The following is a 23,866-nucleotide window of genomic DNA, read 5'->3' as shown; positions in this document are numbered from 1 at the left end:
AAAAACACTTGGGGCATACTTGGGGCGCCCCCCCAGAGTCAAGTTCGCTAGTTTTTAATGCCCCCAAATTCAAAGTCATTTTTTGGGGTGCTCTTAAGTCTAGGTGGAAAGTCTTTGAAATTGAATACGGAGTAAAACCAAAACAGGCGAAAATGACGTCATCGGTGAAAAGTTTTTGCCAAAAACGCCTTTTCGCTTCAAATTGAATACGGCCCTAAGGTGAAAAATATGTATAGTAGGATGAAAGAAGGTAAGTTTAGTCAGATCAACTGTATAGACAGTATAAAAAATAGTACATGTTAGCTTTCTGCAATGAAATGTCAACATTGAACAGTGAAAAATAAAAACAACTAATTTAGCAGCACAAACGGTGTAATGGTTAGCATTACTGCCTCACAGCACTGAGGTCATGGGTTTCTATTCCCACTAAGGCCCCAACTGTGTGGAGTTTGTATATTCTCCCTGTGCTTGCGTGGGTCTCCACCGGGTACTCCGGTTTCCTCCCACACTCCAAAAATATACTGGTAGATTAATTGGCTCACAACAAAAATTAACCCTCGTGTGTATATGTGTATGTGCATGTGATAGGGAATATAGATTGTAAGCTCCACTGGGCCAGGGACTCATGTGAAAGGCCAAATATTCTCTGTAAAGCGCTGCGGAATATGTGTTCGCTAAATAAATAACTGGTAATAATAAATAATTAATTTAATGGAATATTTTTAAAATGATTTAATAAAACCACACAAAATGACCTTTTTGTAATATTTTTACATTCATTTGGCTTATAAAATTAAACTATAAAACTTCACATTACATCTACAGACTGTTTAGAATTGAGGTATATCTAGATCCATTCAAATTTGTATTGCTTTTGTGACACCCTAAATAGTGCTGTGTGAAAAACTTTAATTGAAATTAAAGTAAGATGCTATTTACTACATTTACTTTGATATACTGTAATATAGTTGCCAGTCTGGTAACAAGCCAGACCTTTTCTATATCACTGATCAATGCTGTGGCTGTCAAAATAACCAATTTAATGCTTGGTAGTGATGATAGCTGAAGGCATACACTACACTAATTACATACAATTTCCACTTTATATTTAAAAGTGAAACTAAATAAAATAGAAAACGAACATCGCAACTGGTGTCATTTTTTTTTTTTTTTTAACAAAAGACTGATTTTGAAGTACAAATGTGATAGCTTACTGTTCTTAAAAATCCTAAAAAGGGAAGGTGATAACTTAGATCTGGTAGAATCCAGCAATAAAATAATATGAAACCTTTTTTCTATAATACGGATTCAACATAATCAAAGTGAAAAATAAATATAGTAAAAGTTGAAAAGGTATAAGTAATGTAGCGTGTTCAAATTATTCTTGTTTTATTTTTAAGATCTATTTCTATTGACTCTTTATTTCTTATTTACAATTCAGATAATCATGGTCTCCAAATTTGTTAGAGAGGACAGCCCTCTAAGATAATTAGAAATGTATATACTGTAGGTTTTATCCTGGGTTTATTCCTGTTATTATTTTTCTATATTTATTTTAGAAAACATTTGAGTAATCGTTTTTTATCTAATCATGACACGCTCCAATATAAAATAAGGCTTATTAGTATGAAAGATGGGGACTTCATTTCTGCAGCGTTTGACTGTTAAGTAGCTTTGTGGGGCTGTGTGACTTTATAGTGTAAATTTACTATACTATCAGGAAGCTGAACTATATTAGGTAGTCTGACTGTATACTATTAACAGGTCTGTTGGATTATTTAATACACATATAAGTGTAAAGCGAAACTATTAAATATGACTAACTACAGTTAATAAACAATCACTTTATTATAATCTAATTATGCGTTTCTCATGCCTGTTTTGTAATTGAATATAGGAAGATGAGTCAACCTGCAATCCATTTCCCAAATGCCACACATTTGCAAATACACTATTGTTTTCAACTTTCGGTTGGCTTAGATTACTGAGATGTATGTGCCTTCCTGCATCTTTTAACAAATGTATATATATATTTTTTCTGGCTTTCTTACGTGCCTTTATGTTGCCCTCCACAGGTCTACTGTCTCTGCACTTTTTACATAGTATTCACAAAGTAGCCTTGCACTGTATGCCAGGATAATGCCATCTTATTGTATATTGTTCTTTACTGACTACACCACCTGTATACATCATTCTAGATACACCTAGTCTTCAGAAAGGTATCCCAAAGAAATATATTGAAATGTTATTTAGTATACTAACAAACACAAATAACTGCATCTCTTAACATTAAGATGTTTTTATTGATCACCAAAAAATTGTTTTAATCAGACATCCAATTTAATTCTCTGCGGTAATTGTAATGAATGGAAAATATGGCTTGGGGTATTTTTCTCTTTTAATCAGACATACCTGGTAAAAAGACAGGCCCATTTTCTCTCTCTATTAAAACAAATGTTAATTTTTTTAATGGCAGGATATGGAGCTATTTCTAACCCAATATAATAATTCATAATGAATGCAGCAGTGCCATCTAGTGGTTAAAATCTTAAAATAAATTACATGTACCCTGAATAGCATAATTAACATATTGCTACTGTCAGCAAAAAAATACTTCTATTACAAGTTTTTTTTGTTTACTGATTTGCAGTATGCCTTTAAATGAGGGTTATAAGCAGAAGCATATAAAGTCCATGCAACAGTGTCTTCCATATTTATGTGAGCTAGCATGAATAAAAATTATTTATACAATAAAATAGTAGAGGGCATCTCTTGAAAAATAAAGGGCACCCATTAACTACACAGAATGGAGGCAACCATTTTGTGAATACAGTCTGTCAATTCACAAGAAGCTAGGAAAAAATCAGAATCCTAGATAGCTAGATTATCATAATATCATATGGATTCATCCTGAAACATTGCTGCACCCATATGTACTTTGAGTCAGGTATGCATTTTCTCAGTGCACCAAACACTTTTCCAGGGTGTGGAACAGTATTGGTTTATTATATCCGTTGAGAATATTCTATGGTGACACCCCATGTATCCCCTTTTGCATATACACCATATGGAGAGAAATTGCGGTGGTGAAATCCTGAAGAATCGGGTTTAAAGAAACTTATGAAGATATAACCTCAATGATTTGAAGAACGTTTTTAGTGCATCATATACACAATTAAGTATATTTTTATTAAAAGCGCCTTTTTATATCTCCTATGTCGCCTTGATTATTGTTTATGTATTTATGGATGTGGTGATTTCCATATAGACCTGGGAGGTCACCGAAGGTTGCTTCTGCGCATTCACAGTGTAACCCATCACACCTTTTTGATTAATTTTGTGCACTATTTCACCTCTAGTGGTGGGTTCCTAGATTGCAGCAAATTATTTTTCTCAACCAAAATGTTTTCCTTTAGAGAGGAAAGATTATCCACTCTAAAACAAGCTTTCAATGACAATACAGAGTATGAACTTCTTGATGACGAAAGAGAATAAAATTTGGTGGGAAGCTGTTATTTTGGAAAATTACCTGGCCCACCAAATAATTCCTTAGGGACTCAAAATTGATAAGAAACGCTCATTTAACACAGCAAGTGAGGAATTCACAAAAGAATGGATGAGAATTGTTAATGAATGTTCTTTTTCCTTGATGGATCTTATTGTCAAGGAATGCAGAAAAGAGCTTAATTCCCTAGAAGATGAAATCAACATTTATAAATCATTAGTCACTCCATTCTCAGAATATTTCAAAGAATTCAAATGTACTATTGAGTAAATAAATTTAACAGAGATAAGGGTGGTGCCCAGCAAGAAGATATTTATAACATAGATCTGGGCCCTATGAAAGTAAACACCAAAATTAAACATCCAGGGAACATAAAGAAAGATAGGAAATATGCCCCTTCCTTTAGAACATTTGACAACAGGGAAAGAGAACATCAATCGAGGATACCTAATTATAGAAGCCCCCCTAAGAGATGGGTTAGGGGATGGAGAACTCCAACCAATCACCAACAATATAAAACAGGAAGATCCAATGCATATAAATGGAGAAATCCCGTACCCCTCAATTTAACCAGAAAGCTTCCTCCAACTTTTATAGAGATTTGGAAGACACTACTCCAACAAACAACAGATATTTACCATTTTACAAAGAAGAAGAGCCGTATTTTTTTTTAGAAGAGTCCCCATGGAATCGGCACCGCAGATAACCTTTACAAAAATATATAGAGGGAAAAGAGGTGGTAAAAAGAAATTAAGATCAGATAAGACAATCATTAAAAAAACATAAGGAAAAGAAAACACAATAAGAGTAATAATAAGAGGAGTAACTTGAACATAGATGAAGAAACAAACAAGGGAAATCTATTATCTAAAGTTAAAATTTTCAACCTCAGCTCTCACATTCTGCAAACAGAGGAAATCTATCTCCTTGAGAAGGGCCTTAAATATGCCCCCCAGTAACTTTATCAATCCCTTTAATATCTTTGTAGATGTACAAAAATTAATTAGAAAATTAACAATTAAAAAGTTTTTTCTAAATAAGCAAACACAGGATGTGGACCATGGGGAGGAGACGTCGGTCACCCCTTTTCGTCCAAAATCCATTTTTTTTCACAACATCTAAAAGGTCCATTTTTGGATACCTTTTGTTCCTCAGTACTGGAGGATGTAGAAAACCTAGCCTCCAATTATAACGAAAAAAGAACTTTGAATTTGACATACAAAGAGAGGGCGGCACTCAGAGGTTTGAAGGAAAATAATAAACTTATAATCAAGCCAACTGATAAAGGGGGAGGCATTGTCCTCCTGGACATAGAGAATTATGAGAACGAAGGATATCGCCAATTAGGAGACATAAAGACCTATAAGAAATTGAGAGGAGAACCCACGAAAACCACTTTAACAAGTTTAAAGATGTAATAGATAAATATGTCAAAAAGGGAACTATTACACCAAAAGAAGTTACATTTTTAACGACTGAACATCCAGTTACTCCAGTGTTCCTCCAAAAGTCCACAAAAGTTTGACGAATCCCCCCGGAAGACCAATTATCTCCGAGGTAGATTCAATGACATCAGAACTTTCAGAATATATTGATTTCTATCTGCATCCCGTAGTGGCTGTCAATAAATCACACCTCAAAGACACCCCAGGACTTTCTGTTATCTCTGTAGGCAATCAATTGGGAGGAAGGAGATTTACTAGTCACATGTGACGTTAGCTCATTATATACTATCATCGAGCACGCCATGGGTATAGAGGCCACTAAAAGTGCATTAGAAAAATCCAATCTGACAAGGTACTTACAAGATTTCATATTAGATGGTATCGAATTTATCCTTTCAAATAACTTTTTCTTATTCAAAGACGAGTTCTTTCTGCAAAAAAACGGAATTGCAATGGGCACTAGGTTTGCTCTGAGTTACGCCAACCTCTTCATGGGTCAATGGGAGGAAGAGGCGGTGTGGAGTTGTGGGTATCTCGGGGCGGACCTAGTGACCTATCGCAGGTATATAAACAAGATTTTTTTCGTTTGGAGAGGAGGAAGATCTAGTTTGGAGGGTTTTAAATGACAACAATAAAAATATAGTTTTGACATTTGATATTAATGAATCCACTATAAATTTCCTAGACATTACAGTTTACATTAAATATGGCAACATCCATACGAAAACCTATACAAAACCAACAGATTCCGGCTCTTATATAGGGGCTAAGAGTTGCCACCACAACAACTGGCTTAACTCCATCCCCGTGGGTCAACTGAAAAGACTCAAAAGAAATTGCACGGAACAAGAATTTTTAGATCAGACACAAAAAAAAGAGAGATTTGTAGCATGTGGATACAATAAAGATAGAGTTAATGGATCATTTGAAGAAATTAAAGATCTTGAACGTAAGGATTTATTCAATACGATACATAAAAGCCCAAAATCTAAAGATAAATATCAATGGGCATTTATTACACAATATACCGATCAGCATAAGGATGTAGAAAAAATCATTAGCAAACATTGGGGCCTCTTAAGGAGAGATCCAGAGAAACCAGTTCATATTAACAGAAAGGCACCCAGTTTAAAATCTAAAGTAGTCACTAGCATGTTGTCTAGTGATAAAAGTCAGCCCACAGTTCTGTCAAAGTGTTTCTACAGATCTGGAAGCTGTCAAGGCTGCAAATCAATTAAAAGCGATGGGAAAAACAAAATTAAAAATGTTGAGATTAATGGGAAAAATATACCAATTAAAGACTTTATTACTTGCAGTAGCAACAATGTGATCTATGCTGTGAAATGTGCATGTAATAAAGTCTATATTGGACGAACCAGTAGACCTTTGAAAAAATGTATCGGAGAACACCTCCGTAATATCAAAAAAGGTCTTGATACCCATTTCAAAGAAATGCATAATTGTTCACACACCAAAATAATAGGATTTTATGGCCTTAAAGTTATCAAGCCCAACATGAGATGTACCGATATTGCCTCCATGTTAGCCAGAACTGAAATAAATTTTATTCATACATATAAAACATTAGTCCCGAGGAGGCTGAACAAAGATTTTGAGGTGAAATGGTTCCTCTGATTTCGATTTGTGTCTAATATTTGTCTCTCAGTCCTAGATTATTTTCCAAAATTTTGGATTATGGACACCTTTTCCTTCCTTTATGTACGTACCCCCTTTGCAGAGGAACAGAAATGTTTAAGAAACTTTATGGAAGCCACTTTTTCAAAGAGATTTGTAATGAAGATCGATGTTGTCCAAGTCATCTTGCGGAATCCACAAGGAAGAATTATTCCATTCACATATAAATTTGTTATCAATTTGTGTTCATGTTATGATTTGTTTTATTGTGTTGTTTTCTATTTTTTTACCATAGTTACTATCGGGTTTCCTAGGCAACAGACAATGCCAATCTGAGATTTGTCACCACTGACATCGCTTCCGCTGAGTGACACGCATACATCACTTCCGGTCGCGACCGCAATTTCGGAAGGAGAGTGCCAGATGATAATAACAATGGTAGCACCATATTCTGCTGACACGGTTTATCAGAGAGGCTTCCCAGGTAACGGGCAACGCTAAATGGAGACCTGTTGCAGGAAGATATCACTCTTGCTTCTGGTGAGTGACACGCATGTGTCACTTCTGGTCGATAGTGATATCACTACATTCCACTGACATGTGCACTGGAGGTGATTGAAGTCCCCTCGGTCCAATACATTCCTCAGGTGTCTAGCGGTGACTCCGCCCTCTTTAAGATGATTGGTAGTAACCCATATAAATATACCAGATATGTACACCGGTCTCTATGTCTTGACAAAGGTTCCCAAAGAGAGCTGAAACGTGTTGACCATTTGAGAAGGTGTAGGATCATTAGAACCCAGAGGTATGTCATAAAGTTTCCTGTTTTTTCCATCTTTGGACTTACCATCAATTTTTTTCTGGCTACCTCTGGTGAAATGCTTTGAAATTTGAAAGTTTTTATTTTTAATTTTGTGAGTTTTTTTATATATTGTATACAGTGCAATATTGGCATTTTTTATAACTTGGAACATTTGTACGAATAAAAATTTTTGGGATTTTAACTTATGGACTATGGTCGATTCCTGGTGATTACTTCATTTTGGGGGCAAAGAAGCACAAAGATACCTTGATGTGCAGTCTCAACTCCTTATGAACTGTGAGTTCGGTACGCAGTGCTTTGGCAATTTTAAAAGAAACTTTTATGTGCATTTCCCAAACCCTCTCTGATGTGAGTGAATGGTACACAATACCCTAGCCTTTCCACCAGACACATTGTGGGTGTGAATTTCTCTGTTTAAAGATACCTTTATAGGAGGCTCCCATATGTACTTTATGTGAGTCGGGTAAGTATTTTCTCAGTGAACCAAACACTTTTCCAGGGTGTGGAACAGTATTGGTTTATTATATCCGTTGAGAATATTCTATGGTGACACCCCATTTATCTCCTTTTGCATATACACCATATGGAGAGAAATTGCGTTGGTGAAATCCTGAGGAAGAATTGTGTTTAAAGAAATTTATGAAGATATAACCTCAATGTTTTGAAGAACATTTTTAGTGCATCATATACACAATTAAGTATATTTTTGTTAAAAGTGCCTTATTGTATCTCCTATGTCGCCTTGATTATTGTTTATGCTTATTAAATTAGCATGTGTATGCTCAGAGTAAATGGTTCTATCTTCTAGTAACTGGCGACAAGGTCACTTAGCCTCTTGCAGCCGTATTAGAATGGTAACAGAAAAATAAATTACTATTGTCAATGGTGCAGAATGACTAATTTGGTGTGCATTACATGATAGAGGCATAAGGCAACAAACGGAAAATATTTCCTTGAATGGCAGCAAACATTTATTGGAGACTGTGCTATGAACATTTGGATTTGGGTAAATACAAGAACGACATTCCATGCAGTAACTTTGCACCTGGGCAAACCATGTTGAATTACAAGGGATGTATTGCTTTTGCATGCATAGTAAATACTGGCTGCTGTAACATATGGTCCACATACAGATGTATCTGACTCCTGATACACTGTGGCTTCAGTTGCTGCAAACAGCCCCTCTCGGCATGCCAGGTCCTGGGAGACTCGGTTGCGCCAAGAATATTTTTTACTCAAAATGTGTGTCTTATTTGCATAAATAAATCAACTGGAAGCAACAAAACATACTCTGCCAGATTACACTGATGTACGACAATTGTAAATTTGTGTGTGAGTGAGTCTGTATACAAAGTGCTATGATGCAGCGGCTGCAGCTTTTTCTCACGCCAAGTTCCATTGGGCTACATTTGCGACTTTGAACTTGTTTAAAACTAATTCCCGTGCAGTTAATGTCGCAGCCCTACATCTCTAGTACACTTTGAGTGGTGTTTTGCTACATTTGTGATGTGAATATCATGCAAAATTGAAAGAAACAGATAGTACACTACACCTCTCTGAGCGGCTCAGTTGCACCAGGCGTCTCGTACCATGTGGCGTATAGATGCTAGGTGTATCATCTGTATGCCGGGCAGCTTTATTTTTACACTGAAATTTAGATTTGACTTAGGACACATTATTACTATCTTTTTATTTATATAACCCCCTCTGCTGTTGAGGTTATATTCATCAGTGTGCTGTGCCTGTTTTCGGAATTTTTTTAAGCAGTGTCTACACAAATTGTCTTTTTGTTTTCCAATAGACTTTGAATTTTCAAAAAAAAATCATTAGCTTGCTTATATCTCCTGGTGATGGTGATCACCAGATAATAACTACAAAGGGGTAATATTTTTTGAAAGAGGAAACTACCCTCTTTCAAACAAGTTTGGCCCCAAGTGTATAGGTGCCAGAATGGGGGGAGGTAAGTGCCCTCCTTTTTACCCTGGCCCCAAGTTCAGCATTTTTACTATAGAATGCATATGATATAATCACTTCTATTGACCAATAGATATATCCTTTTTCTCATACCATGCATGTCAAGTATATCTTTTCCTGCTGCATATGCATGGTGCTATGTAACTATATATTAGCATGGAGAGCTAAAGTAACCATTTATTTTAGTAACAAAATGCAAATTGCATCTACCACATCTGATCATAGGAGGTTTCTAAAGTGCCCCCATTATATCTTTGTCATAGATATTACACAGTCTGGGGCAGATTCAATTAGCCCTGGACCTAATCACAATCAGTGCCGTATCCGTGCACATTAAGCCCCCAGAGGATGCATTTAACGTGGATATTTTTCTTGCAGCCTGAGGAGCTGCGAGTAACAATCTGCATTAAAATGCAGCCTCTGGGACTTAGCACACCGGGAAACCCATAGTTTCCAGCACTTATTGCAGAATCTATGGGTTAGTTTGCGCTGTTCTGTAAACATGGGGATTTTGTTGTATGTTTAAGCTATGGGGGAAGGGGCAATTATAATTTCTATTAAGTCCTACCCCTGTGAATGGCCTATTTTATTTAAACATTAAACCTACCTTCAGGGTTACAAGGTAAGCGGATGACAGAAGGGAATTGACGGATTAGAGCAGTCATTGGGGCAAGAGATACATAGTGGCCGTACTGACCAGTCCACTTTGCAGTTACAGACCATGTAAGTTCTGCAGAATGACTATACTTATAATTCAATCTCATATTGTCACTAGAAAAATATAAAATCAAGCTGTATGTTTTTGGGCCTTAAAATAGAGAGTGACTGTATAAGACACCTTTTAAGCATCTGTATTTAAGGGGTTCGTCCCAGGATACTTCAATATAAATATATACTACACATTCTGAGGAGAAAGTAGCTTGTGAAAGGGAAGCTTTAATCACATAGCTTTGTGTCTTTCTACTCTAATTAAATCCTACAATAGTTGGACAAATCTTCCAGTGTGACTATGGTCCAACATATGTCATGCACCAAGATGCAGATGTTCCAAATAATTTATTTTTTTCCTTACCAAATCCCCATCGTCTGTGCTAACGGGGGACGGATAAAAATATAACAGTTTTACAAATTAAGGAAGAAAGGGGCCACTCCCCTATAAGATGTAATAAGCCACTTGCCACTCTAAAGCATCCCATATGGCAAGTGTAAGTTTTCTACTAATGATTGAACAGGAATGGAACCGCTCTTTCTGATAATTTGTTTTTCATCAGCATTATTAAACTAATGATAAAAGATTGAGAAATATGTTTCTAAAATTAATACTTTAAACACATTGTGTCATCAGCAAGTTTAATGTATGCACAGTCCAATAAATGACAGATGTTTTGCTTTAAGTGTGCTCTACACTAAAAACACATGGGCTAAAGAAAGTACTCAAAGGCATAAGATGGAATGTTTTAAAAGCATATCTATGTAGCAGTGTGGTTTATAAAGCCAGAAAAGGTCCAAACAGCAAATGATGGAACAAGGGTTCCAAGTGTGATATCTCCTTGTTGAGCTAACGGATATAAAACAGACGTGTTGGCCGGCTGATGTTTTTCAATCACAGAGATACTCTATTTTGGATGTGATGTGAGGCTTGTCAGTTCTCTATGTAGTCAGTGGATTCTTAATTCTATTACTTACAACTAAATATCTGTGGGGAAACGTAGGAATGTCACAGTGGAACTTTTAATGCCTATTTCTGTAAGCCAAAAGTGTTCATTCAATATTGTGACATCATTATTATTATTAACATTTATTTATAGAATACCAGCATACTTTGTAGCAATTTAGTAAAACCTTATCTGGTAAAACGATTTAAATCACACAAGAATTGATCATTTCCACTTTAACTATTCCTTTAAAATGAAAAACATGCATCAGCATCACCCATCACCCATAGTTGCCAACACTGAAAAAAGTATTTATCAGCGACTGTTTGCTGCTAAGGCAGGTCACCTATGCAGGTTAGGCAAGACACTTTCTTGGCACACAATGGAGTACTACAGTTTCATCACGTTTACTAAATGTGATATTAGAGAATTTTAACTTTTTAAGGCTAGAGAATAATGCTGCATACACATGTAAATATTTTCTGTCCAACCAACCAACTAGTTGATTGGTTGGAATGAAAACCTGGTAAGGTATGAAAGCAAATGACAATCAGCAATTTGCTCCCAAACGCCGGAAAATGGACAAATACTGTTGTTCCGACAAATTGTTTAGATCAAACAATTAACAAACTTGTCTGACGACCATTTTCATCTGTTTTCTGGCATTTAGGAGCAAATTGCTGATCATCAGTTACTCCCATACGTTACCAGATTTTCATTCCAACCAATCAACTAGTTGGGTGGTTGGACAGAAAATCTTTATGTGTGTATGCAGCATAAGACTACATAATAAGAATTGACCTAACATGCAAAAGAATAGATATTTTATTATGCAGGTAGTCAAAAATAGAAAAGGGGCATTTTCAAAAGAAATCTGGGACTATTTATGGAAATTAGGAACAGATGGCAGCTACGATCTTCCTATCAGTGTAATGGGGGGCATTTCCCTTGGAACCTCTTATACTACGTTGAATAGACCCATGAAGAGATTGATCCTCCACAGAGGACTCCTTAACAGCAAAGCTTTCTGTTACCCCTGTATTTTCTATCAACTAGCATTGAAATACCAACATGATGCAATGGGGCCAGACTGAACACAACAATACAATTTGTTACACATATCAAGTCTCTTGTTGTAGAGATACAATTTCTTCAGTTTTCCACCAGAGGACAACGGGGTGCAGTGATTCCTTTTACAAAGCATATGGGGATATGGGCAAGTTTAAACATTCATTAACCAAAGTTTTATTTTTTAACAACTGTTACTTTTTTGTTTAGAACTAAATATGTTTTAGTGCCAAATGCAAAAATAGCAAAATTAAAGTCTCACTATACCAGCGTTGTGCCCCCCTCAATTTTTCACTAATCATGTCCCTACAAGCAAAACCTTGCCTGTATAATGTTACTGGAGCATATGTGTTTCTACTGTTACATAATTCAGTATTCCCCTTAGAGATACAGTTCATCCAGAAAGTATTCACAGCGCTTCACTTTTTCCACATTTTGTTATGTTACAGCCTTATTCCAAAGTGGAATAAATTAATTATTGTCCTCAAAATTCTACACACAATACCCCATAATGACGTATAAAAAGTTTTTTTGAGATTTTTGCAAATCTGTACTTCACTGACACAAACTTATCGCATTATGTCTCCACAGCAAAAGCTTACATCACTTATTTAAGGTTAGTTAGATATTAGCATTTTGACTTACAAAGAAAGTTCTCAATGCAGTATATTACAGTGCAAATTTTTTATTATTGATTGATTTTAAAAAGATTATCCAGTAATGTAACCAGTGTTCCCGCTAGGATGTTTTAGCAGTGCGTAGCGCCCTACTCTTTTTTTTTTTATTAGAGAGTAAAATTTGACCTGACTGTTTCCAGAGTGCAATGAATTGCCATTTGCAATCCTAACTGCAGGGGTGTGTGGTTTATCCGGGGAGACCTTCACTGTAAACACTCCTGAAATAAATTCCTTCAGCTCCTTTGCCCTGGTAGTGCCCTGCCTGAGAGGAGTTCCCTGTGGTCTGGGTTCTTGCTGAGCTGCGGCCAGCTATAAAGAAGTGGTGGGTCAGAGGCTGAGGCATGTTGCTCTTTTCTGAATAAGAGATCTGCACCTCTGCTGCACACCGAACCCCTCTTTCATAACTACCCCCTGATCACACCACAGCTACCAAATGTGATCAGCATTTTCTCTGCTGGAGTGCCTCCCCCACCATGCTACACACAGGTTTGTAAAGCTGCTTTGTCATGTGGAATATCTGAATAGACACTGAATGGGCATGTGGAGTTGTGTAAAGGGGTGCTGGAAGGTCATGTGGGGTGTCTGTAGGGGCATGTGGGGTGTATACAGGGGCGCTAAAAAGATGTGGAATATTTGAATGGGCGCTAATGGGGCATGTGTGGTGTCTGAAGGGGCATGTGGGGTGTCTGAATGGGCACTTAAGGGGCATGTAGGTAGGACTGAGTCACATTGATGGGGCAAATTCGTTGGTAAGATGGCATTTGTTGAAGGCTGAGGAGCATGTCAGCTGTTTGTGAGGGTGGGGTAAATGGGAAAGATTTAAATATTACATGTACTACTATGAGACACATTAATGCCTACATTAGAAAATACGCCACACAGCTTTTGCCCTTCAAAATTAAAATGTGCCCTGCTCTGTGATCAGCAGCCTGCCCAAAAAATCCTAGAGTGAACTCTGGTAGCTAAAATCTATTTTTTTATTATATAAAACACACTCTACTGTACATTTGAACAAAAAAAGTATTTAATATTCCGGATAGAGCATCTAGAAACCGGTGTGGTAATATGATTGCCACATCATGATAATTACCATTTTAGGAAGTGGAAAGTGATGTAGCAGATAAAGTTACAAGAGACAGAAATTGTTCTCCAGCACCTAAGGTTGTATTAGTTACATAATGCTGATATATACAGACGGGCAAGATAGTTGTGAGCTCATGTGTAACCTGCAGGGCTGTAGCCGTGCCGTCGCCACATGGACCTTGCTTCTGACTAGCAGTGTGCTGCCTCAGCGCTAACGGAGCATCCTTTAGATGATCCAGACAGGCACCCTGCCTCCTGTACAGCTGATTGGAGGGTCCTCAGGACGCTCCCGTCAGCGATGCACTTCCCCATGCTGATGACCCTGCAATTGAACCCTGTTACAGCGCTGGTAACCTGTGACCTTGTGTTTTTCTATCTATCTGTTTCTTTGCTGTTGCTCTGGTTGTACAGTAATTTACAAATAGGTCATGTTTTTATGTGTATCCTGAATGCAGCTAAATTTTTCTTCTACAAGTATGTCCTTATTTGCAAAGAACTATAATTTATAGATCAGTATGCTAAAAGTAAATTTGCTTATGCCTTCCTGCTGATTAGACTGCTGGTAGTGCCTAATCGGATGCTAACACAATCCCTGATCTCACATAGCAGTAATGAATAACTGTTTGGACAAGTGTATTTTACTAAATTCAGCTCTGTTTGTACAATATACGTTTTTACAATGTAAAGACATATTACCATGCGGTGCCATTAGCTGGACCAATAAAAGTTAATTAATAATACAGGAATTATATCACTAATCACTTACTTGCCACAGGGCTGTTTCTGTGAAATGATAGCATTCTTCTTTATGTTTCTGCCTACCTGGTATGGGACAATGCTTCCATGTGCTGTTCCCCAACGCTTTGCTTCAATTCCTCCATTAAGGAAGTTTGCAGCGATATGAGTCAAGCAAGCCACCTGGACCAAAACACAATGATGTTAATAGCTTGGCATGAGCTGACTACACAGTATGGTTTTTTTACTGCTTTGAATTGATCTAAAATCTATGGTTATCTAGTGTGGCTTTTATACTCGGATATCTCTTTTTTTTATCTTTGCTCTTACTTCTACAAACTACACATTGCCATACAAGTGTCTTCAAATTGCTGCTTTGCTCCCCTCTTTCTTTTCTATCTACTGTATATCCCAAAGTAGGATAGGATTCTCGCTTGCTCAGTACCTCTGAGGTGGATGCTAATATAGCAGATTTTTGTCGCAGCTGCTACATGATTTCATGGCAATGCCGTAGCTGATGAGCTGTCTACTGAGACTCCCACCAGCTGTGGCTGTAATCCGCTGCAGTGCGCAAATACTTCTGCCATCTATCAGACATTAATTAGAGCAACTCTATAGATACTCAGAATGTCCGACAGTATATGGCCACTGCTGCCAGTGGCACTGCATCTTCCGACACAGTCCCTGATACTGGCACCCCAGCCTACACACCTGCTGACGAAAACCACCCCCCAGGTATGCCTTTCAGAATTGCATGGATCTCCATGCAATGCCGATCTGCGTCCCCTAGCGGTAGCCATCGGGATGCACGTGCAGATTTAAAACATTGGGCACTTGCATCCACCTCTGAATCAGGCCCCCTAATAACAGAATACAGTATATGATACTAACAGCTTACTTCATGACAGTGTTGTTAGGGGAAAGCAGAAAGTGTGCTCCTGGTGAGATAAGAAGGTGTTTATTTAAATCTTGCATTAGAAAAACAAATCAATATGACTCTAGCCGATGACAGGAATTTAGCAGTAGAAAGAAAAACTTTTACTGTTCCTGTAAAAAAAAAAAAACCTTGAAATGAAGTTGTCAGCTTTTGTAAAGCCCCATGCACATCACCTTTGTTCTGTGCCACAGCAGTAGCCTTAATAACGTATGTTATCGGTCTACTGCAGTGCATGGAAGTGATCGTCTTATGCAAGCAGAGTTCCACCATCCAACAGTGCCTGGTATCTGAAAATAGTTTGCCCTACACTCCAACAATGACCGATGAGGAGAGGGAGAGCTCGATAACATGGGAATCCCACTGTGGCATACTAAAACCAGCAGTCAATGCCTTTTAAAAGTCAATGTAACATTAGGTTGTAGCAGCCCGCAAACAGGAACATTTTATGCCTACATTATTCCATTATGCCCTCTGTTATATACCCAAGTGGTTTTTCAAGAAAATATAGTACTTTTGCGGCAATTCTACAGGTAAAAACAGAACCAAAGACACACTTTTGCTATTCTTACCAGCAGGGACAGATTAAGACCTTTAGAGGCCCTAAGCACTTAAAAGATTTTGGTGCCCCATAGATATTTTGCTCCCCCCCCAAAAAAAACAAAGAAAAGTTATCTCCAAAATTCTCGCCAAGGCCTTTAAAAACCTTCAAATTTGGAGACCCCCCCCCTTTCACTCACACACATCTGGCAACACTGTACCTGCACTCACTCTCAGTGATGACTGAATGGGACAGCCAACATGACCAAGACAAGAATGATCATGTGAGCCTCATGGACAGTGTTGTAGTTTGCCAGTTGCCAGATTCTAATTTTGTTGTATTCTCAAGATTAATGTATATCATTAACCTCTTGTCATGATGTGGTCCTCTGCTTTTCTTACCCAGAGCTGTCAGTTTTGCTTCATGACTTGTTCAGCTGCACATGTCATTTCCAATATGGATTCTGAATACAGCATTCCTGGTACGGGCGCCGCCATGTTGCTTCTGGTCACATGGCCATTCCTATCCATTACTACATTCATTTCATGTCACCACTATAGCCTATCCACTCCCAGGACTGCCTATTTAACAGTTTTCCTCCCATTAGCACATTGCCAGATTAAGTTGTCTTCACTGGTAGTTCCTAGCTCATTTACAGTTGTCTGCAAACATTTCCAGTGATCCCTGAGTCTCAGCGCTGCTGTAATTCACCTGACAGTCTGTAGCTTGACCTATGCTCCTAGCTCACATGAGCTTTTCTCATTACCTGCTACTGTTCCAGAGTACCTGTGTTCTCTAATATGCAGCTTTACCTGTGCTTCAAAGCCTCAGTGCTGCTGCGAGCTCCAGCTCATCATCTGAAGACATTTCCTATGATCCTGTGTTCTCAGCGCTGCAGAGAACTTCTTCTCCTATTGTGCTACTTACCTGTGGTGCTTCAGCAATTCTAAACACCAATGTGCTTCTGCCTGCTTCTCACAAGTTCCACTAGAAGCTCCTTATTTCTCCACTAATCAGCCAGCTGCAATCATTCCCCTGGGACAAGTATATGCATTCCTTCTATGGACATCCTGAGATCCTGCATGCAGTTTTACCCTTGATATTCCTGCATGAAAGTACCCTAGTCTGTGTACAAGTCTCACCGCCTATACAGTGCTCTATACAGCAAGACACTACCAAGAAAAGTCCCTGTGCTGCAAGCACAGTAGTTATAGTATTATACCTGACACCAGCAGGGGCGCTTGTCATAGCATGTTGTCTTTTACAGTATTCTACCTCAGTATTAAGCACCACCGAATGCTGTATCCTAGCTCAGGCAGAGTTCAGCTACAGTTAGACTGTTCATCTGTGTCCCCACCAGTATCTATTCATAGTATTACTGTCTGAGCTCTGCAACTCTGTCTCAGATCCCATGTTTGTCATCTCACCTGCTTATTGCAGGTCCCTGCCAATGATCCCAGTTGTATCTCTTCAGTTACCATATTCTCAATGGAGTTCCAGTATTGTACACTCCAGTCCGGTCCCATTCCGATTTGTGCTGAATTGCGTCATCGTAGAACCACCCCCTGCCTCACAATGCCATTATCTCAGCATTGTGAAGAGGGGATGGGGCCACAATGACGCAATCGCGCTGTCATGCCCTATGCCCTACCACCAATGACACGTTATGCTCCAGGCCACGGCCCCTTTTCGCCGCGACACGACCCCGTGTGGTTGCCCGACAGCTTCCTCCCGGAAGGAGGGAGCCAGATGTCGGCAACTCTGGTTCAGCCTGTGTACTCCAATCAGGTCCCACTCCGGTTCAGTCTATATACTCCAAACCGGTCCTATTCCGGTTCAGCCTGGTTTGCTCCGGCTCAGGCAGTTACCAGCTTTGCTAGTGGTGCCAGACCAGGGCTCTGGTCCTGTGCCCACATCAAATCCTGATTCCTGGAACCTCTAATATTACTATTTTATTATCATTATTTTTATTATTGTATTTAGTCCCTTGTTGTGGAACCTGGTTCAGCTGCACCATTTGCAGTTTTGCACCATATGGTACATCGTAAATCCAGCAATGGAAAATAGCTGTGGTGCCCCTTTCTCTTTATGTCCTAAGCATGTGCTTATTTTGCTTAATGGTTAATCCAGCCTTGAATCATTAAAGTTATAATTGTATTCTGACACTTATGGTTCTAAAATGTATGTAAATGAACATCACATTTGTTAATAAACATGATCTACATACAAATCTACATATGATATATTTCACGGCTAACTTTGCAACATTTATGGAACATTTGACTATTATTTCCATTTCCTAAGCGGATGTATCTATATTGTTAAACACCAGGCTTACAACGGTGTCTTTATCTATTCACACTGTGGGATTGATTATCTCAATTGATATTGGCTGCTGGAGCAAGAATTGAGCTATTCGTATATACGTACATACTAAAGCTGGGCATATACTATACAATTATCTGCCAATCTGTCCAATCTGGCTGGTTGGAATGAAAATCTGGTAATGTATGGGAACACATGACATACATCATTTGCTCACAAACACTGGAAAACAGACAAAAATGGTCGTTCAGACAAATTGGTTAAAAACACACGAATTTAACAAATTTGAACAAAATGTTTTTTGTCTGTTTTCCAGTGTTTAAGACCATATGATCGACTGTCATTTGCTCCCATACATTACCAGGTTTTCATTCCAACCAGTCAGATTGGACAGATATCTGACAGATAATTGTATAGTGTATGCCCAGCATAAGGAATTCTTTAGAAACAAAAAATTCCTCTCAACACTGCTGCTGTGGACATTTCATTTTATATATTTTTTTTATTATTATTTATCGGTATATCATATGTAGATTTGTATGTAGATTATGTTTATTAACAAATGTGATGTTCATTTAAATTTTAGAACCATAAGTGTCAGAATACAATTATATGTTTAATAAATGTCATTTATTTATATAATATATATGGGTATATTTTCAAATTATTTATAATTATTGTTTACCTCATCAGCGCTGTTCATTTATTTAGTTATTAGGTTCTTTTTGGCTTGCTACCATATTGGACAGCTGCGTGGGGATAATTAATCATCTTGTGACTTTAGGATATTTACAGCCTTGAATCATACATACCTACTCTCCTGGAAGTCGCGGAAGGCTCCCGATTTTTTGGGTAACCCCACGCACCCCCAATAGAGTAAGCATTTCTCCCGCATTCCTGTCCACTTCTTAGTGAAGTGGGCAGAATGGGGAGAATTGCCACTGCAATCGCGGGTCTCCATGTAGGGGGCGGGGCTTAATGACGTGATTCTTCACGAATTGCATCATTTGGCCCCGCTCCCTATATAAATTTAAGCCAGGGGGGCTTAATGATGCGAATCGTCAGGTCCTCCCCCCCTTACACCGCCATCCTCCTGCTTCACTTACCCTGGCTTCTCCCGGGGAGAGAAAACAAGGGTAGGCAAGTATACCTTGAATAAGCTCTGCTTTGCAAGTTGCAAATATTGCTAATTGGTCACTTTTTCATTAATTTCATTGCCAGAATAAAACTATGCTTACAGCAGATAATCCACAGCCATAACTTTTGGAGTGCAGAATGGGACCCTAATGACATATCGATCTCATGTGCACCACACATGCATTATTGATAAGGTACTGAGCGTAGTGATAGTAGCAGAGATAAGCATGTACAACTGAGTACACACCATACGAAATATCACCCGCAACGGATCAGAAATTACCATCTTATGTTGTGTACCCTGAAAAAACACCCAATTTATCATAAAATGAATTAGGCGGTTGCATCTTCCCAAAGGATATGCTACACATCAGATGGGACGATGACACGAATGATGCGGTATAGTTTACATTAGACATGTAATGATATAGCACACCATCGTATAGTGGATCATGCAGAGCACATAGCGATGCAATATATTATTACATTGCGTCGCCTGGTCATCCAAAAGTGTACCCAACTAAAGACACTTACTTCATTACTGTATATATCATTACAGTTTCTCTGTCTCACAGGGGATTTTGCAAAGCTGCATAGGCTGGGTAGTAAATAATAGATTACTAAGTTTGAAAAGTGATTATATGGCTACCCATAGATGAGGAATTCTTGTACTAACCATTCATCATTACTACACCTCTGGTCTCTAGCATAACATACTGTATGTACTTTTTTAATCTTTTGAAATGAGCACAAATCAGGTGACAGGGCGCTAGACAGAGCACTCAAGATAAATTACATAATACCTACGTGAGTTATCACTGTACTACGAACTCCATAATAATTAAACTGCAAATAATTAAACAGTCAAAATCTCTGCATATGAAAAAACAATTTATGTGATTAATGTATAAAACACAATCATTTTTGTGACAATACTGTATTCACATGCACAAAATCTTTCTAACAGTCTACTGCAGTGTTGGCTAACCTTGACACTCCAGCTGTTATGGAACTACATAACCCAGCATGCACTGCTACAGTTTTGCTATTAGGGCATGCTAAAAATGTGGCAGGGCATGCTGGGATATATATAGTTCCACAACAGCTGGAGGGTCAAGGTTAGCCAACACTGGTCTACTGTTATTGAGTTATTTAAAACATGAGACATGAGTGACTTTTTAGGACTATAGCATAGAGATAGGAAAAAAATATAGTTAACATTATGTCCAACAAAAATATTTGTGAGGCAATGTCATATTGCTTTCAGATTACAATTTCATAAGCCAAGCAGGATACCCCAGCATTCTACAGTGACCCCATGGCGATTCAGTCAATGCAATGCATGCACCAGAGAGAGCGAATCAGTGTTCAAGGCACGCAAATAGCGTTTTGATAGTGGAATTGTCCTGGTATGATTGGGAAATCAGGTTATACTACTGCAGGAACATTTTATCACTTTAGAACTCTACAATTTTCTTTAGTTTTTTTGAAAGTAGGATTTAGCACTTGCCGATTTCAAATGGGGAACTGATAGTGCTTTAAATATGCACATGATCCCTTAACAGGATTGGTATGGAATACGCATGTCCGGCGGTTCGAAACCCGACGCTGGAACACCGGCAGTGAAGATCCCAACAGGTAAGTATTTCTTCTATTTACTAACCTAACCCCCCCTAACCCTCCCTTAGGGGTGCCTAACCCTAATCTCCCCCCCAAGTGCATAACCCTAACCCCCCCTTCCCCGCAGCCTAATCCTAAATCTTCTGGGGGGTGCCTAACCCTAACCTCCCCCCAGGGTTCATAACCCTAACCCCCCCTTCCCCTAGCCTAACCCTAAGTGCCCCCCAGGAGACCCTAACCTAACTCCCCCCCCTCCCCCCGTGGCTGTCCGCACCCAGCTTACCTTTGATCGGTATGCCGGGCACCAGGCTCCTGACGTAGGTAAAGTGACAGGCGTCGGTATCTCGACGCCTGTCATTAGACCCCTGCTGGGATTAGACAGTCAGCATCCCGACTGCCACCCCCCTTAATATGCACTATAAATGTATTGTGGTGAGGGGGTGGTCTCTTACCTGAATTGCCCACATTCTGTGGGATCAGCTCTCTCCAAGAGAGAGGAAAACAAAATCGCCACATTCTGCACCTACAATAGAAGTTTGGAATTCCGGGTTGTCTGGGCTGCATAGCTCAAACTGGAAATATAGAATTCTGGGTTTTCCAGGTTGCCCAGAGCCAGCAGGAAGTCAGCAGAACAGGAAGGGTTTAAAACTCTCACACACCTGTTGCTCCTTATGCTGGACAAGCTGGCCAGGCAATAGGTGGGGGGTGATGGTTAGTATCAGGGTGCCAGGGCCTGGAATGTCCATAACTGCTGACTGGTAAGCACAAGGAGAGCTGGGACATTAACTTTATGTTTATTTGCTTATTTTCTGTTATGTGCCTGTGTGTATCCTGGCCTATGCTCATGTATGCTAAGGTGCAGTGTTTGCTGCCATTAAAAAGACACTGCTGCACCAAGTACATGCCTGTCTGGAGTTGTCATTTCTATACCCCGTGTTACAGTATTTATTAACATAACAAGGATTTAATATCCCAGTTTGCCAACTTTCCCTCCCTGCCGAGATTCATCAATGCAGTCCCTCTCAACTTGCACTAATCTAAGTGTAACCATTCTCACAGGGTTCACATGCATATGGTACAGCTGGGTACACGCTGGAGCGATGGGCATTCGCTCCAAAATTGGAATGAATTTTCTTGAAAGGGGATTGCCCATACACACTTGAACGAGTTAATGAACATGGGAACGATCACTGCTCCATTCACCGGTCGCTAGCGCTATTGCTAGTTTCATGTGCGGCATAATGTAGGCAATTTGTTGTTACGAAATGGCAAATCGGCCTGACATCGCTCCAGTGTATATCTAGCTTTAGACTACAAAGAGGGGAGGGAGGATATTAACATTTTATACAGTCTCATAGGCAAAACTGGGGGGTGGCCCTGGGGTGCACCGGACCACCCATTAGCCCTGTTCTGCCATATTTAATGTAGCAGCAGAGCCTATTTGAGCCAGGCCACCTGCTGCAGCCGGGCACGGTGAAACAGCGCCCGTGCCATTTCAAACATGGTACCAGCCACGAGCCGATCACAGTTTGTGAAATGGCAGCCAATCAGGAATGGCGGCGCCATGTTTGAAGTGCCACCTGCGCTGTTTTTACCATGCCCCTTCCTGCTGCCAGTGCACCAGCTGCCTGCAGCAAGGACAAGGATCGGGACAGCTGCTTACCTAAAGCCATCGGGGAAAGTCCAGCAAAAGCTCTGTCTTATTCCTTGAGACATTGAGATGCCGCACTGCAGAGAGCTGTCAGGAGTCAGAACTCAGGATTATCACCACTACTGACCTGGACGCCGGGAGGTCTCTCTACCATTAACAGGTTATAGGGGTCCCCTTGGGGGTGTCTGTCCACCATTCGGTCGGTGCAGACAGCATAATTATGAGAGCTATCGCTGCTGTGGATACATTGACATTTGTGTGACTAACATCTATGCTGGTCTCCCCACTGGTCATTATAGCCAGGAATCCCTATATATATGTGTGTGCTCATACATGTGGTAGGGAATACAGTTGGTAAGCTCCACGGGGGCAGGGACTGATGTGAATGGACACATATTCTGAGTAAAGGGCGGTGGAATATGAAAAGGGGGTGTGTCTCAAAACCACGCCACCTGTTTGAGTGGCCATACCCCTTCTAATTTTGGAGCATGCGCCGCATAAGTTCCCTTTTTGTTGACAGGCACCCTGTCCCATGCAACTCTAGAATATATATATATATATATATATATATATATAGTGACACAGTTGGGATAGGGTTCCCTCTCCGGGGGTAGATGGACTCCCTCTCTACACACAGCAGCTGTAGAAACAGGAGACAAGTCTGGGTATCTCGCTCAAACTGGTCGGCGCCAGTCTTTATTGTGACACACACAAAACTATAAACAAAAGCATAAACGTAAAACCTAGCCTGGCTGGGCACTAACTACACAGCAGATTCCCTTGCTAAACAATGGTAGGACCTACTGCCCTCAAAATCAACAAAACGCATGCACAGTACTTACAGGGATTTAACTAAGTGTCTCTGAACAGGCTAGACTGCCAGCTCCCCCAGGTATGAGACACTGCACCAACAGATTACACAGCTCTTATGACCCACTACCAGGTGGAACCACTAATTGGCCTGCTCCCAGGCTAAAAGGCCCAAAACCTGGAGTGGCCTGTGGATGGAGCCCTCTCCTCACATCCACATCCCTAGGTCCCACTCCGGCTTGTCACAG

General features: G+C 39.5%; 1 protein-coding gene across 5 annotated transcripts in view; it reads right to left on the bottom strand.

The window, feature by feature from the left end:
* The window catches only part of SUGCT (succinyl-CoA:glutarate-CoA transferase), a 1,290,705-nt gene that overhangs the window by 960,441 nt on the left and 306,398 nt on the right, over positions 1-23,866 (bottom strand). For all 5 annotated transcript variants that reach the window (XR_015878901.1, XM_088476062.1, XM_088476065.1 and 2 more), the window contains one exon: positions 14,688-14,783. Coding sequence is in view for 4 of the 5 variants with exons in the window: in XM_088476062.1 (XP_088332188.1) it covers positions 14,688-14,783 (96 nt within the window). In the remaining variant the exon portion in view is untranslated. The remainder of the gene's footprint in view (positions 1-14,687; positions 14,784-23,866) is intronic.

This window comes from Taudactylus pleione, unplaced genomic scaffold, assembly GCF_031769625.1.
Source record: "Taudactylus pleione unplaced genomic scaffold, aTauple2 ptg000181l, whole genome shotgun sequence".
NCBI lineage: Eukaryota > Metazoa > Chordata > Amphibia > Anura > Myobatrachidae > Taudactylus > Taudactylus pleione.
The sequence above is the reverse complement of the archived record's forward strand: the minus strand, read 5'-3'. Positions and strand labels throughout refer to the sequence as shown.